General features: G+C 43.3%; 1 protein-coding gene and 1 non-coding gene across 5 annotated transcripts in view; both read right to left on the bottom strand.

Annotated features, from left to right (window-relative positions):
* ATL3 (atlastin GTPase 3) overlaps positions 1-16,018 on the bottom strand; it is a 63,740-nt gene that overhangs the window by 47,102 nt on the left and 620 nt on the right. The window contains exon 1 of one of the 4 annotated variants that reach the window (XM_036100422.2): positions 12,811-12,922. The exons of 1 other annotated variant lie outside the window; for it this stretch is intronic. Coding sequence is in view for 1 of the 3 variants with exons in the window: in XM_036100421.2 (XP_035956314.1) it covers positions 9,606-9,651 (46 nt within the window). In the remaining 2 variants the exon portion in view is untranslated. Of the gene's footprint in view, positions 1-7,209; positions 7,250-9,605; positions 9,913-12,810; positions 12,923-16,018 lie in introns of those variants that run through there. 2 more of the 4 variants (XM_036100421.2, XM_078057869.1) reach the window with 2 other exon arrangements.
* On the bottom strand, positions 7,755-7,861 carry LOC118541026 (U6 spliceosomal RNA). Its single transcript, XR_004919918.1, has one exon. It is a non-coding gene; the product is annotated as a U6 spliceosomal RNA (small nuclear RNA).

Genomic DNA, 16,018 nt, shown 5'->3' with positions numbered 1-16,018 from the left:
TTACCACCTCCCAATCTTTCTCGCCTGTTAGGTACCATCCCCAAGGGTTGCTTTAATGATGCGACCTCATCCTTTAGGGCTGACCTCCTTCATTATAGTACATAAATACATCACGACAGCAACTACTTAAGGGCTAGCAAAAACACTTTATGAATCAAGGGCTCAAAGCTAAATCTCCATCCTCTAAGTCAAAGCCTTTCACCATTCTCCCCACTGCCTTGGTTCCTCTTCTTCCTTATCCCCCTTATCCTCTCAGGAAGATTTACTTCCACTGGTCTTTCTACTGAAGAAACTTAGGATTCAGGTCCTGTCCTGCCTTGATTCCAAAATTTCAAATGTACAACCTATTCAGCCACTTGTTCCCACGGCCTGAAATGCATATTCCCCACCCCCCAACTCCAGGCAAACACTGACCCTTTAACACCCACCTTACCCTCCCTCTGTCCCCATCCTCTGCCTATCACTTTACATGGTATACTAAAAAAAAAACAGGTTCTGGAATCAAGATACAGCAGGGCTTGAATGCTTACTTTCTCCCCTCTAAAATGTAAGCTCCATGAGGGCAAGAAATTTTTTTTTTAAGATTTTATTTATTTATTTGACAGAGAAAGAGATAGCGAGAGAGGGAACACAAGCAGGCGGAGTGGGAGAGGGAAAAACAGGCTTCCCGCTGAGCCCGGAGCCTGATGCGGGACTCGATCCCAGGACCCTGGGATCATGACCTGAGCCGAAGGCAGATGCCCAACGAGTGAGCCACCCAGGCGCCCCCATGAGGGCAAGAATTTTTGTCTCTTCTGTTCAATGCTATATCCCCCAAGATCCCAGAACACTGCCCACACATATTAGATATCCAATAAATATTTGTGGGATAACTGAATAAACTTCACCACTTAGTCTCTATGTGACTATGGATAAAATCCTAACCACTTGCAGGGCGCCTGGGTGGCTCAGTTGGTTAAGCCACTGCCTTCGGCTCAGGTCATGATCCCAGGGTCCTGGGATCGAGTCCCACATCGGGCTCCCGGCTCAGCGGGGAGCCTGCTTCTCCCTCTGACCCTATCCCCTCTCATGCTGTTTCTCTCTCTCTCTCTCTCAAATAAATAAATAAATAAAAACCTTAAAAAAAAAAAAAAAAAATCCTAACCACTTGCAGTTTCATTTAGAAATTGAATACTCCTCTCAAAGCCCAGAGTCTAACACATATTAGGAACTCAATAAAGTGGTCCCACTTTCCTATTTCCACAAAAACCTCATACATACTCTATTATCCCACCCATTATAATATTATCATTTGTAATCATGATTTACCACCCAACTGGGAACTTCTGGGGAGTAGAGAAACTATCATGTTCAGCCCCAGTATCTAAAAGGAAGAATAAAGATAAACTCAAAATGGATGAAAGACCTCAATGTGAGACAGGAATCCATCAAAATCCTAGAGGAGAACATAGCCAGTAACCTTTTCGACATTGGCCACAGTAACTTCTTTCAAGACATGTCTCCAAAGGCAAGTGAAACAAAAGCAAAAATGAACTTTTGGGACTTCATCAAGATAAAAACCTTCTGCACAGCAAAGGAAACAGTCAACAAAACTAAGAGGCAGCCCATGGAATGGGAGAAGATATCTGCATATGACATTACAGATAAAGGGCTGATATCCAAGATCTACAAAAAAACTTCTCAAACTCAACATTCAAAACACAAATAATCAAGTCAAAAAATGTGGCAGAAGACATGAACAGACACTTCTCCAAAGAAGACATAAAAATGGCTAAAGACACATGAAAAAATGCTCAACATCACTAGCCATCAGGGAAATACAAATCAAAACCACAATGGGATACCAACTTACACCAGTTAGAATGGCAAAAATTAACAAAACAGGAAATAACAAATGTTGGAGAGGATGTGGAGAAAAGGGAACCCTCCTACACTGTTGATGGGAATGCAAGCTGGTACAGCCACTCTGGAAAACAGTATGGAGGTTCCTCAAGATGTTAAAAATAGAGCTACCCTACGACCCAGCAATTGCACTAGGTATTTACCCCAAAGATACAGATGTAGTGAAAAGAAGGGTCACATGAACCCCAATGTTCATAGCAACAATGTCCGCAATAGCCAAAGTGTGGAAGGAGCCGAGATGCCTTTCAACAGATGAATGGATAAAGAAGATGTGGTACATATATACAATGGAATATCATTCAGCCATCAAAAAGGATGAATACCCACCATTTGCATCGACATGGATGGAACTGGAGGGGATTATGCTAAGTGAAGTAAGTCAAGCGAAGAAAGACAATTATCATATGGTTTCACTCATATGTGGAACATAAGCAATAGCACGGAGGACCATAGGGGGAGGGAGGGAAATCTGAAGGGGGAGAAATCAGAGAGGGAGGCAAACCATGAGAGACTATGGACCCCGGGAAACAAACTGAGGGTTTCAGAGTGGAGGGGGATGGGGGGAGGGGGTAACAGGGTGATGGGTACCAAGGAGGGCACGTGCTGTGATGAGCACTGGGTGTTATACGTAACTAAAGAATCACTGAACATTACATCAAAAACTAATGATGTACTACACAGTGGCTACCTGAACATAAAATAAAATTAAATAAATAAATAAAAATAAAAGTAACAGTTTCCTAGTATTGTGACGCTAAACCCAGTAATACTTGTCAAGCACCTCAATTAAAACCAGTTTCTTCCCTTCCCACTTGCAGTCTCCTTTATCGGCCAAACTCCTTGAAGGTATGTCTTCATCCACTTACCTACCCATTCCCTTCTCATTGCCTCGCAACCTGACTTTCCTCTCAATCTTCTTATTGAAACTATTCACTAGTTTATCAATGACCTCTCTTGCCAAATCCAATGGCCCTTTCTTGATTCTCATTCAACCCTCTCTGTAGGACAAAACACAACTGCCACCTGCTTCTAGAACTCCTGAAAACCTTTGGTCTCAGTGACAGTGCCCATTCCTAGCTCCCTCCCAGCCTCTTCAACACCTCCTTTCACTACTTCTTTTTCTCTTCAGCCTCCTGTGAGCTCCACCAGCGCTCTGCTTCAGTCTTGCAGTTCTCTCACTCCCTCAGTGGGCTCTTTATTATTATAATTTCGCTATACCCTCTTTCGGTGATGCAACTTCATTAATTTCTAACCTGCATTCACGTCCAAACATACAACTGCCTCAGGGACAGATGCACCTGGATATTCCACCATCACCTCCTTCTCAGGAGTAATATGTAGAAATATATGGGTGTAATAGTCAAGAGACAAGTTCCTGTTCCAGTTCTACCACTAACAGCCTGTGGGATTCTGGGCATGTCTAGTCTTCGGTCTCAAGAGTGAAATGAGTTAAGATTTAACTTCTAGAAAACCTCCAATACTAACACTTTCTATGTCTACTTGTGGTAGCATTGCAATGAATCCTCTCAGTTACTCCACTTCTCTCAAATCTCCACCTCTCAGCCTCCACATCTTCCCTGACTCTATCTCCCTATATACTATATACCTCCAAATCCAATCATTTCCTCCTACTTTTTTTTAGATTTGAAAGAGAGAGAATGAGCGAGCACGGGGGTAGAGGGGCAGAGGGAGAGGGAGAGAGGATCTTAAGCAGACCCCACACTGAGTGTGGAGCCTGACTCGGGGCTCCATCCCATGATCCTGAGACCACAACCCGAGCTGAAACCAAGAGCTGGACGCTTAACCGACTGCACCACCCAAGCACCCCTCATTTCCTCCTTCTATGACTTAAGCTTGTTTTGGCAAAAGTTGTTACTCTCTAGTGAGGCAGAATGTACAGGAGAAAGGCCTTCCCGAACACTCAGGGCCCAGCTGTACGATGACTGTACAACCATATGAGTAAATCATTTTACCTCTCTGGGTCTCAGTTTCCTCCACAAAACCAGGCAGTTAGGTAAAGCTATTTTCTAGCTCTAAGATTCAATGACTCTTTAACAACTGAAAATTTCCTGGATGTCTAAATTGGCCAAACTGGCTAGGTAACCTATGCATCCCTTGGCTTAATTTAAATTTTATAGGCCTGGCTAAAGAACAGATCAAAATTTATAATGATAAAAACATTAAAGCAGGGGCGCCTGGGTGGCTCAGTTGGTTAAGCGACTGCCTTCGGCTCAGGTCATGATCCTGGAGTCCCGGGATCGAGTCCCACATCAGGCTCCCTGCTTGGTAGGGAGTCTGCTTCTCCCTCTGACCCTCTCATGCTCTCTCTATCTCATTCTCTCTCTCAAATAAATAAATAAAATCTTTAAAAAAAAAAAAAAAAAACATTAAAGCAACTTGCTCAGTAAGGACTCACACAAAAGCTTTTGAGGTTTGGGGTTCTGTTTTGAGGGTTTTAGGGGGGAGGGGGGAGGGGTTTCTCTTAATTGCACTGAAATTACTTCCATTTCTCAGGAATCTTAACTCAGGAGATCTAACCTCCAGGAATGGTATTAAAAAAACTTTAGGTGACAACCTGACATGCTTCTCCCTTTAGTGAAGCAATTATTCCCAAGATCTAGATATCCACTCTGAGACAACAGTAATGCTCACTTATATGAACAGTTAATGCTTATTTAGATGAAGAGTTAATGCTGTACTATGTTCATTTATATGAATAACAGATGAGACATTTTGGTACACAAAGATATGGCCTGACGACAGTCACATCTGTCATCCATATCCACATAAGTGAACTTAAAACCTTTGTTTTTAAAAAAAGATGAGTAGAACACTGTATCATAATTCCAATTCTGATTATTGCTGTAAATAGCATATGGTAATACTGAATCAGCCTTCATTTCAGTTATGTAGGAAGTGCTGAAAATATTTAGATAATTAAAAAGCCTTTCAACAGTTTATGTGGAAGCTACAACCTTTTTTCTAATTACTTTTATTTTTTTAAAGATTTATTTATTTATTTGAGAGAGAGCATGAGTGGGGTGGGGGGGACAGAGGGAAAGGGAGAAGCAGGCTCCCCACCAAGCAGAGAGCCCGACTCGGGACTCATCCCAACACCCAACCAACTGAGCCACCCAGGAGCCCCTCTAATTACTTTTAAAGTGCTGATTAGCCTTTACTTTTGGCACAATACACCTTAACCCAGACTAACCAATAGGTTTAAATATGCCTGCTCAAATAATCTCTGTAATAACTGCATTCAATAGACTGGCTCTGCACTAAAATGACAAAAACAGACAACCCAAGTAGAAAGACGTTGAGACTAACAGGTGAAACTAATTATCATAGGGAAAACTAGAGATCCGAGCAAATTACAGCATTAACTCTCTTAGAATGACCTAACTCTGAATTTTTGTCTTAAAGATTTTTTATTTATTGAGAGAGAAAACGCACGAGCAGGAGGGGCAGAGGGAGAGGAAGAAAGAATCTCAAGCATACCCTGAACTGAGTGAGGAGCCCAACGGGGCTCCACCTCATGACCCGGAGATCACAACCTAAGCCAAAACCAAGAATCAGACACTCAACTGACTGCGCCTCCCAACAGCCCCTGCAGCTACTTTTAAAAAAGTCTTTTAGGGGCACCTGCACGGTGCAGTTGGTTGAGCATCCAACTCTTGGTTTCGGCTCAGGTTGCAATCTCAGGGATTGAGGCCCACGTTGGGCTCCGCACTCGGTGTGGAGTCTGCTTGATATTCGCTCTCCCTCTGCCCCTCCCACTCATGCTGTCTCTCTCTCTCTCAAATAAATGAATAAAATCTTAAAAAAAAAAGTCTTTTAAAAATTCAAAAGTAGCTGCATAGGCTATATAAAAGCCGGTGAGACTACTTAATCATAATTGGCCTTTCCAGTCCTATGGAAAACATACATTCTAAGAAATAAATTCTATCAAAAAACATTATAGGGGAAAAAAAGCTTAAATTCCCCTCAAATATTTGAAAAGACCATCTGAACAGTGATAAATTCAATGAAACTAGTTAACTGGAAGCAGTTACAAATGCTATTTCAGAAAATTCATACAGAATTTAGTTGATCAATTAAACAGTGCAGACCAGGGTTTCTCAACCTCGACACTACTGGTATTTTGGGCTGGATAACTCTTTGTTGTGGGGAGCTAGCCTATTCATTGTAGGTATTTAGCAGCAACTCTGGCCTCTACCCACTAGATACCAGTAGTGCTACCTCCTGGTTGTAAGACCCAAAAATGTCTGCAGATATTGCTAAATGTCCCACCGCAGCAAAATCACCCTGGGTTAAGAACCACTTACGGCAGAGCCAGCCCCAGTGCTCATCTTTACTATTCAGAGTTCCAAAAAGCAAATTAACTACAGTTTCAGAAACATTTCACTAAGTAGAGTGAATGACTCAGGGTAAAGTTATGACCTGAGTTTTCCACTTTCCTTTTAAAACATATTCACTAAAGGGCAAGAACAACACACCCAAAAACAGAAGCATACCATTTCATGCCTTGTTCTCGCTGGCAGTCTTCAAAGTTCCTAATTCAGGCAAGGCCAGAGAAAACACATCATCATATATGTCGGTAAGCCCTCAGCCAACTCAAAGGGCTGGGTGTGGTTCCATTCCGCTGATGGTGGGGGAGTGCTTTTATATAGTCTATTTTGTCTTAAGGCAGTAATATACTGGTAGAGACAGACATTTTTAAAGTTGTTTCAATAAAAATACTACTTACACCCAACAGAAGAGAATACTGGGGGAAATTTACATTAGAATCAATTAAACGGTTTAAGAGGAAACTTTTTCTCAATTCATCTGTCATAAGAAATCTTTATACTTTAGCACAGAATGCTGAACAAAACCATATTTTGTCAATTTTGTAGTGCTTTATGGATTTATAAAGACCAATTATGACTAAACAGTACTTAAGATTCAGAAATGCAGAGACTAGGTTGAATCTAAAAATTATGCCAGGCTATGCTATAGAAAAAAAATTATTTTTAATAGAATGAGTTCAATATTCATCTTATTTGACTCAGGCCTAAAAATAAAAAATCACCAAAATCAGGTCGACTGGGTGGCTCAGTCGGTTAAGCGGCTGCCTTCGGATCAGGTCCTGATCCCAGAGTCCTGGGATCCAGCCCCGCATCGCATCGGGCTCCCTGCTCAGCGGGAAGCCTGCTTCTCCCTCTCCCACTCCCCCTGCTTATGTTCCTTCTTTCACTGTGTCTCCCTCTGTCAAATAAATAAATAAAATCTTTAAAAAAAAAAAATCACCAAAATCAATTTGGTTACCTGAAGGTTTTGTGTTCCAGATGAATAGGCTTTCTTCTTCCTTTTTTTTTTTAAACCAGGGGAAAGCGCGAACGCAGTTAATTGGCAATATTTGACTTGGATTCCTTATGATTTCAAGACATAAATACAGTTAATCTACTTTGTTTTTTCACCGACTATACCAGTAAAGTCTATTTCCTAACTTGTAATATACTTTAGCTGTGAAATATATCAACAAATTCTATCAAAATACATGCTAATAAAAAGCATTCTTTACAAATTTGCAAAGAGCATCAACTTCTCACTACATTGATATTATAAATTATACTTCCTATTAAGTAGCAAATCAATTCAAATGTAAGCAACCACCTATAGGGAAATTTTATTATATTAGTATGCAAATCAGAAATACTCAATGTTCTTTTTTTAACTGTTGCCTGGCCCCTCAACAAATTAAATCAGAATCTGTGGGTCCCATGCACTGTCAGGTTTAAAATACCGCAGGTTATTCTTTTTTTTTTTTTTTTTTAAATGTAGTCTACTCCTTTACTATTATCTTCCCCACTAAAAATATGGAACGCTTCACGAATTTGCGTGTCATCCTTGCGCAGGGGCCATGCTAACCTTCTCTGTATCGTTCCAATTTTAGTATATGTGCTGCCAAAGCCAGCACACCGCAGGTTATTCTAATCATGCAGCAGAATGGAGATCCACAGCCCAACTAACGGGTTTTTTTCCTTTAAATAAAAGCTTTCCCCTCACTTTTCCCCCTTGATGTTTTTTTAAAGAATATACTCCCAAAACCTCAAGATAACTTGGGAAAATGTTTTAAAATTCAGATAACTTTAAAATGCAGCTGTGTTATTTGAACAATTTCTCAGTTCACAAGGCCATAGACACTTTAACAGGCATGCCTAGTCATTATAGGCAAATTCTAGTTCTCAACAAGTTCACACAACCTGGGGTTCCCTATTTCATTGGAATCTTAATATGTAGCCAAACTGTTAAGTGACCTAGCACTGGGGGTTGGGGGAGGTAGAGAGAACTTTAATTTCTTGCTTCTTACAATTCTCGATTATCTCATTTTAAATTAGTGTGCATCTATCCTTTATTCTAAGATTTAGAAATCATAACCATGAAAAACACACCTGCTCCACCATAGAACACCAATTTCAAAAAGCCTATTCTACACTATTGAGTGAAAACTACAAAAAGTATGCTAGTACACATTATTTATCCTTTGTTGTCATTTTTCCTAATTTCATGATTACTCCAATGAGATAGTAAATGGTAGCTAATAAAACAATGTGCTGTACTGGTGTTAATTCTTCATTATATAGAGATCCTTTTCATCCAAGCCTTTCCTTTACAGGTGGTAAAGCAGAAACAGGGATTTCTAGACTACAAGCTAGTTTCTGTGGAAAGTGGAAAAAAAAAAAAAGCACTAATTTGAATTTCAGTTCACTGCAATACTGAACACTTGACATGGATTAAAACCACGTAGGTTTTTGCTTCTCCAAAGGCAAGCCAAAATGTGAAACTGCGTTTTTCGTCCGTTAGTTCTTTTCTCCCTTTCACAAAACATCCCACCCAACTTCGTATTCAAATTTGAGGGTTGGGATTTATTTATTAAGATTCTTCAATGTTCTTTTCTTTTTTTGCCTTTAGATTTCGCACGTGAAACTTTTGGCGATTTCAAGAGCACACACATTAATCAAGAATAAAGCCAGATAAAATGACAGATGAAGTATCCTTCAATTTTTGATTAATCTCTATTTAATTTTTAATTCTTTTACCATTTTTTATGTCTTCAAGGAAGCAAGAGAACAACGTACTAAAAGAACTTCCTAAAAAAGCAATTTAGGCCACATTCTTTTATCTCGTTTATAGAAAGAAGTGTGGGCTTAAAATCAACTTTCCTAATGCTTGTCAGCGCCTCGAGGTCGTTAGGATAAAAGTTAAGCTTCCAACTCCGAAACACTTCGCAGCCGTCCAGCGCTTTGTCAAAGACCGAAAGTAAAGCATCTACGTTCCCGGTTCCCGGCCCGCGACCCTGCGAAGCGCCAGGCAAGGAGGGAGCCGCAGCCCCGGAGCGCGCGGCTCGGTCAGGGCGGGGCCGGCACGCCGCCCGTCCCCCGGCCTAGCGCACTGCCGGCCTCCCGCGAGCGCAGGGCCCGACCGCCGACGGCTGCCGCTTCCCCGGGAGCCGCGGGAAGCGCCGCCCGCGCCCGACCGGCCAGGCCTCACTAAGAGCCCCCAGCCCCGAATTCGCGGGCCGAGGGTGCCCCGGCGAGGGGCGCAGGGTCCCAGCTCTGGGACGAGGAACGGGCGGCGGTGCGGGCGTTCTCCTCGGGGCTATAGTCGGGAGGGCGGCGGAGGGGCCACGGAGCGGGCCCGGGGAAAATTGGGAGCCTCACCTGCTCCTCCCGAGGCAGCCGCTACCGCTCGCTGAGGGGACAACATGGAGCCTCCGCCTTCAGCAGAAGCAGCAGGGGCGCAGAGAGGGATGGGCTGAGTCGTGAACGAACCCGGCCCAGGAGGTGGGAAACGGGCGGGGCCTGGGCTCTAGAAGAAACTGGGTAGGAGGAGGGGCTCGCAGAGCTCCGAGGGAACGAACACAGGGCGGGTCTGCGAGGCCGGACGGCCCGCGCTACTCGCGGCGGGCGCTGGGCGGGCAGGGGCAGGAAGATGCACGCGGCCAAATCCCGCCACCGCCCAACGCGTGTGCTCCTGCGCGCGAGCGAGCCGCCGGCTACCTGGGACTGCGCACTAGGGAAGGCGGTCCGCTGGGAATTGTAGTCCCAAACTCTCTGGGTGCCCCTCCTGCGGTCCCTATTCTGCGCACTCATCCGGGGCGAAGAGGAAACGGAAGAGAGGGAAGAGGTTTGGCGCGTCTCTTCGACGACTAAACTACAACTCCCAGCAGGCCATGCGGGGAAGGGAGGGGCGGGCCGGCTCAGGCCGGGGCCGGCCGGCCAGCCAGCCCCGCCAAGATCCTAGTCTTGAGACCCGCCCCGGGGCGGAGGACTTGGGATAACCCGCCGCTAGCCCCTATCTGCCGCGTTTGACAGTTTCAGTGCTTAAGGACCAAAGGACCAAAGGGAGGCCTCAAACCTGGATGACGTGAGCGTCACTGGATTTTTAACGATTTTGACTTCACAAGGAGATGAGGACGTGACTTCATCACCACCATCATCAGTTTCACCCCATAATCGCATGCCTGGCCAAGCCTGGTAGTGGACCATCACCACCACCCTTAACAGCTAAGAACTTCCAGGGAAACTCCTTCCACAGGCTCTGTCCAGCCTAAGCCATGGCCATGTTTTGTAAATGTCGGGTTTACAGGGCTTGCTTTGAAGCTCCTTTTGCAAGCACACCCTACTTAAAGTGTGTGTTAGGTCAATACAAAACAAGGTTCTCCGAAAATGCTTTTTATTCACACTTCACGTGTGATTAAGAAAATGTCAGTTGTGAAGAATCTTGTTAGTTTGGATTTGTTGGGGGTAAGGGCGGTTATTGGAGATAAGTAGCTGGTGGAGCTTATGGGAGGCTAAAGCATCCATCCATCCCATCACCACCACCTCTTGGCATCACCATTCCCTCATTCATTAGACAAATTATTATACTTTCTTCTGCCTCTAACTTTTTTTAAGCTTGTTTGTTTGTTTGTTTTTAAGTAATCTCTACACCCAAGGGTGGGGCTCGAATCCACCAGAAGATCAAGAGCTGCATGCTCCTCTGACTGAGCCCGCAAGGCGCCCCACTTCGGCCTCTGCCTTAACTATTATAATCCGCCCAGAACCTCCTTCCAGCCACCTCCAGGCCCTGCCAAGCCTTTGAGCTGTTTTGTTTTTTTTTCTTACTTCCTGAGTGATTAGGACAGAGGAGAAGAGAGAGATAATTTTGCCTAATCTTATCTAAAGAAATCCTGTTTTGATTTCTTTCCCTCTGCCTTCTTATTCTCCCCAAACTCTCAAGATTACGTGAATACCCTCCTCTAGGCTTTAGATTTAAGAGTCTATAGATTAGATCTAGTCCACTCAGGCCAGCAAGAAACCAGCCATGAACATCAGGGCAAGTGGTTATTGGGGTTTCACACTAGGTGTGCAGAAGGCAAAACCTACAGGATGTGACACAAGTCCAGGCCATTATGTGGCATGCTCAGAGAGAGGGGCCAAAGGCCAATGACTTGACACAATTGCAACACACAGTGTAAGAATTTAAAATTGCACACACATCCCAGAATTCTCTAGTCCCCTTCCCCGTCCAACTTCATTAGACATCTTACCATCTGACTTATGTTTTATTTTTATTTATTTATTTGAGAGAGAGAGAGAGAGCACGAGTGGGGTTAGGGGCAGAGGGAGAAGCAGACTCCCCGCTGAGCAGGGAGCCAGATGCTGGGCTCGATCTCAGGACCCTGGGATCATGACCTCATCCGGAGGCAGACCCTAAACTGACTGAGCCACCCAGGCGCCCCTGACTTATGTTTTAAGTAAAACATAATCTTTTTGTTTCTCTTCCCACCAGAATAGGAATTTTTGTCTGTTTTTGTTTACTGCTATATCCACAGTGCTTCATACAATGCCAGGCAGATAGTAGAAACTCTAATATTTATTGAATGGATGGATAAAGAAGGGATATGAGACACCTAACACTGCTCACTCACTTTCTTGCTCCCTTAATATTAAGTCCCTAACTTTTGCTTTGAAACAAAATACGTTGTTCTATTTTAAGGGCTCCCAGTAGAGATCCACTGAAATCCATCCTGTTAGGAAGTGACCAGCAAACACTGACATTACATCTGTCTCAATTAATTGCATCAAAGTCAGTGTCAGCACATCAGCCTTCCCCATACCTTGTAGAAGTTTTTGGAATTTAGAACAACACAGTACAAATTATAGGTAGACTTTAGGATTAGTCACAACTTAGAAAGCTACTCCTGTATACAAGAACTACGTTTTGTTGTTAGTGTTGTTTCCTTCTCAAATAACCAGGGTCATCAAAACAGTGGACATTCAAAATGCTAAATATTGATAATACTGATTACAGCCTGCCTTCAGCCATCTCACTCTGAATTGAGTCATGTGGTATGACCAGAGGCTGAGCTTTCCTTGTGGTTTTCCAGAAGCAGGTAACATGTAGACATGTTTGAGTGGTTAAGACCACAGGGTTTGGGGTCAGACTCTCCTGGCTTTGAATCCTGGCTTCGATGCTTACTAGCTGTGCAAACTTGGGTGACTTACTTAACCTCTTTGAACTTATTTCATTATCTATTGCCAAATGATTTGAGTTGTTGTGGGTTAAAATAGATCTAAGTATTTGGCAATTACGACTGATGCATAGTTAGTGTTCAAAAATTGGTAATCATATTCATTCTGGAAAGCCAAAACAAAGTCATAATCAAGTATTTTATGAAGCACAGAAATAATAAAATTGTTTTCTGCAGTGACATCCACTGTGACTCAGGTTCCAAAGCTTTCCAAAAATAGCTTTCCAAAATTCTTATGTGCCAGGCATAGTGCTAGGCAGTATTGCTGACATATGCATAAGACATATTCCTGTCCTCCAGAGACTCCCAGTCTTGTGGGATAAACAGCCAAGTAAATAATTATCACTCACTGTGATTGTGCTGGGCCTCAGTTCAGCCTTTTCTCTTACCGCCTACTCGTAGGATCCATGTTTAAGCAACAGTCTGGGGCCTCAGAAGGGACAGACTGGACCACTGGCATCCCTGGGCATCATTTAAAAAAAAAAAAAAGATTTATTTGTTTATTTTAGGTGGGGAGGGGCAGAGGAAGAGGAAGAGAGAATCCTCAAACAGACTCCCTGCTGAGCAGGGAGGCCCACATGGGACCTTGAATCCCAGGACCCTGGGATCATGACCTAAGCCAAAATCAAGAGTCGGATGCTTAACTGACTGAGCCATCCAGGTGCCCTGACTGTTTTCTTTTTATAAACTATGACACCAAGTCAATAGCTCATTCTATACACAGAGCAAACATTTAAGTACTTAATATACAAATATTTAAATGATGCCCAGCTGGGCACCTGGTGTCTTAGGGTCCAAGACTCTGTGAGACTAAGCCCCAAGCTGAGTCGGGCTCTGCGCTGGGCGTGGAGCCTGCTCAAGATTCTCTCTCTCCCTCTCCCTCTGCCCCTCCCCTGCCTCTCTCTCTGAAAAAAAAAATAAAGAAAAGAAAAAATAGTCAACCCCAACTCACAGGCTGTTATAAAGTTGGATATCAGGCCCTCAACATGGTGGTAATACTCTAAGAGCTCAAGACCTACCAGCTGCTTCATTCTTGTTCTTGTTAACAGTATAGCTCTCTGTCTCTTCAAAAGGATACTCAGAGAGAGGGGCCAAAGGCCAATGACTTGACACAATTGCAACACACAGTGTAAGAATTTAAAATCTAGTGAAAGGATCACTAGAATTTACAATTAAGGAAAGGAAGCAACATACCTGTGTATAGCATGCTATCATTTGTGTTAAAGAGTAAACGAAGGGGCGCCTGGGTGGCTCAGTCAGTTAAATGTCTGCCTTCGCCTCAGGTCATGAGCCCAGGGTCCTGGGATGGAGCCCCAAGTTGGGCTCACTGCTCGGTGGGGGGAGTCAGCTCCTCCCTCTGCCCCTCCCCCCTGCTCATGCTCTTTCTCTCTCTCTCTCAAATAAATAAAATCTGAAAATATATATTTAAAAAAAAAGAGCGAATGAGGATAAAGATTTGCTATATTCACCTTTGCATTTGCCACAAAAAGCTCCTAACAGTACTTACCTATGTGTGTGTAGAGGGGGAGACTAGGAGCTAGAGAGGGGTTATTAACAGAAGAAAACTTTAAGGTATATATACACTCATATATATGTGAACATATATATATATATGACATACAAATATATTCGAAGAGATTTTTTAATTAAAAAATACTTTTTTCTAATAGTCAAGAAAAAGATGGGATAATGAGATGGCCCAGAAGCTGAGTGGGGAAATTAGCAGTCCTATAAGGACTGTAAATACCAGTGTAAATACCAGTCCTACAAGGACAGAGCCAAGGAAGAGGCCCAGCTCAGTGCCTCAGCAGTAAAAATTGCTCCACAGAACTGAGAAGTGGCTATGCTCCAGTGAGCATTTAAAAATCCCATCTGAGCCCTTCCCTGCCTGCAAACATTCACTGAATCCCCATCAGCCTTAAAAGGAAGCCTTGGTTCCTTAGTGCTATATTACCGCTTCTCCACACTCTGGCCCCAACACATCTTCCCCATTTTATCTCCGTCTTCTTAGCCCTTGGCTCTAGCCAACCTGGGCTAACCACACCCAAAACACTTTACCCAGGGTCACACTTGGACCCTCTAGCCACCACAGATGGCTGTGCTTTCTATGTGTAGGTCTAAGGCAGCCTGTGGAGGGGAGGGGCAAGAGAGGATCAAATCTAGGCCAAGTTCTGCTAAACAAGCCAGCATTTGAAGTGCATCATGGGTTGGGCTGGGAGGAAGGGGTGCTCTTCTGTGACTGGTCTGCCCACAAGGAGGTCTTATTGTACACTTGCACAAAAGCAGCCCCTGGCATTTGCTTCATACCATTCTCCTCTGCCTTTAATGACCTCCTTACCATTCCAAACTCCCATCTAACTTTGCGCTTCTTCATAAAACCTCCGCAAGCCACTACGACTCCATAGTGACTCCCTCTCCCTTTAAATCCGTACAATTCACTGCCATCTAAGCAGAACACTATAGCTTTGTGTTGCTGGGGGTTGTTTTGGTTGCTATTTAATTTTTATTTTTATGTGAGTATGTTTTAAGCCCCAACTAGCTTGTAAGCTCATTGAAGACAGGACAAACATTTTTTGGATTCCTCCAAATTTCCCAGGAGAGTGTCATTCACTCAGCAGGTGATCAGTAAACATTTGTGGAACAAACCTTATATACAAATAACATCTCAAGCAAGAGTCAGTCTCAGGGAATTTACTGGTACAGCAAGAGGGAGCAGGAAGGAAAGGCAGCTTCAGGAATTGGACCTGGCACAAGGCCTCTGATGTAAGAAATCTTAAGAGTATGAAAGGACCACCAAGACAACATCAGTGTCTTGATTTTTAGTTTCTTTTCTCTGCTTCTAGTTACCATGAAAACAGGATTCCTTTCCAAGCAGGGTCTTCAGATCCTAGCAATCGCTGTCAGGGCTAGGGACCAGCATCGTTCATTTCCTTATCCAGCTCCTAATAACATACATTTTTAAAGTTTATGCATTTATTAGAATGAGTAGATAACTGGCTTGGTTATCAGATTGGCTTGTATTTCCCTTTGTCATCTGAAGGACAGATTGCTGCATTATCAAGTGATGCTGTAAGTGTCAGAGTAAGATATTTGCCATGAAGTTATTTTGGGAAATATTTTCTGTGCCTGTTTTTCAGAACGTTGCAATGGCCAGTTTTTTTCCTGTTTGAGCTTTACCTGACCTTAAAAACTGTCAAGGGCAGATGTAGTCCACTTCCTGTTCTAGAAGATTTCCACTGGTCAGATCGCTTTTCCTCTGTGTTGCTGCCTGGCTTACTACCTCCCCCTTCATGAGGCTGCATCTCTGCAGGATCTGCTGATCTTGCAGTTGCCCTTCAGGTCATCGATTGCTGCTTTAGCAATAACAAGGGCAACAGTTTTGATCATGGTCATTTCCAGTTTACATTCCCCTTTTTAAAAGAATTATGCACATTTCAAATATTTTAACCAGGCCTATGGAGAAGGCTTTCTATTTCACAATCCAACCAAAGAGAAGACAAAAAAATTCAGTATAAGCTAGATATCTGGTTTCAAGTAAATTCTCTGCAAAGGATTCCA

This window comes from Halichoerus grypus, chromosome 11 (assembly GCF_964656455.1).
Source record: "Halichoerus grypus chromosome 11, mHalGry1.hap1.1, whole genome shotgun sequence".
Lineage (NCBI taxonomy): Eukaryota > Metazoa > Chordata > Mammalia > Carnivora > Phocidae > Halichoerus > Halichoerus grypus.
This window is presented reverse-complemented; position numbering and strand designations above follow the sequence as displayed.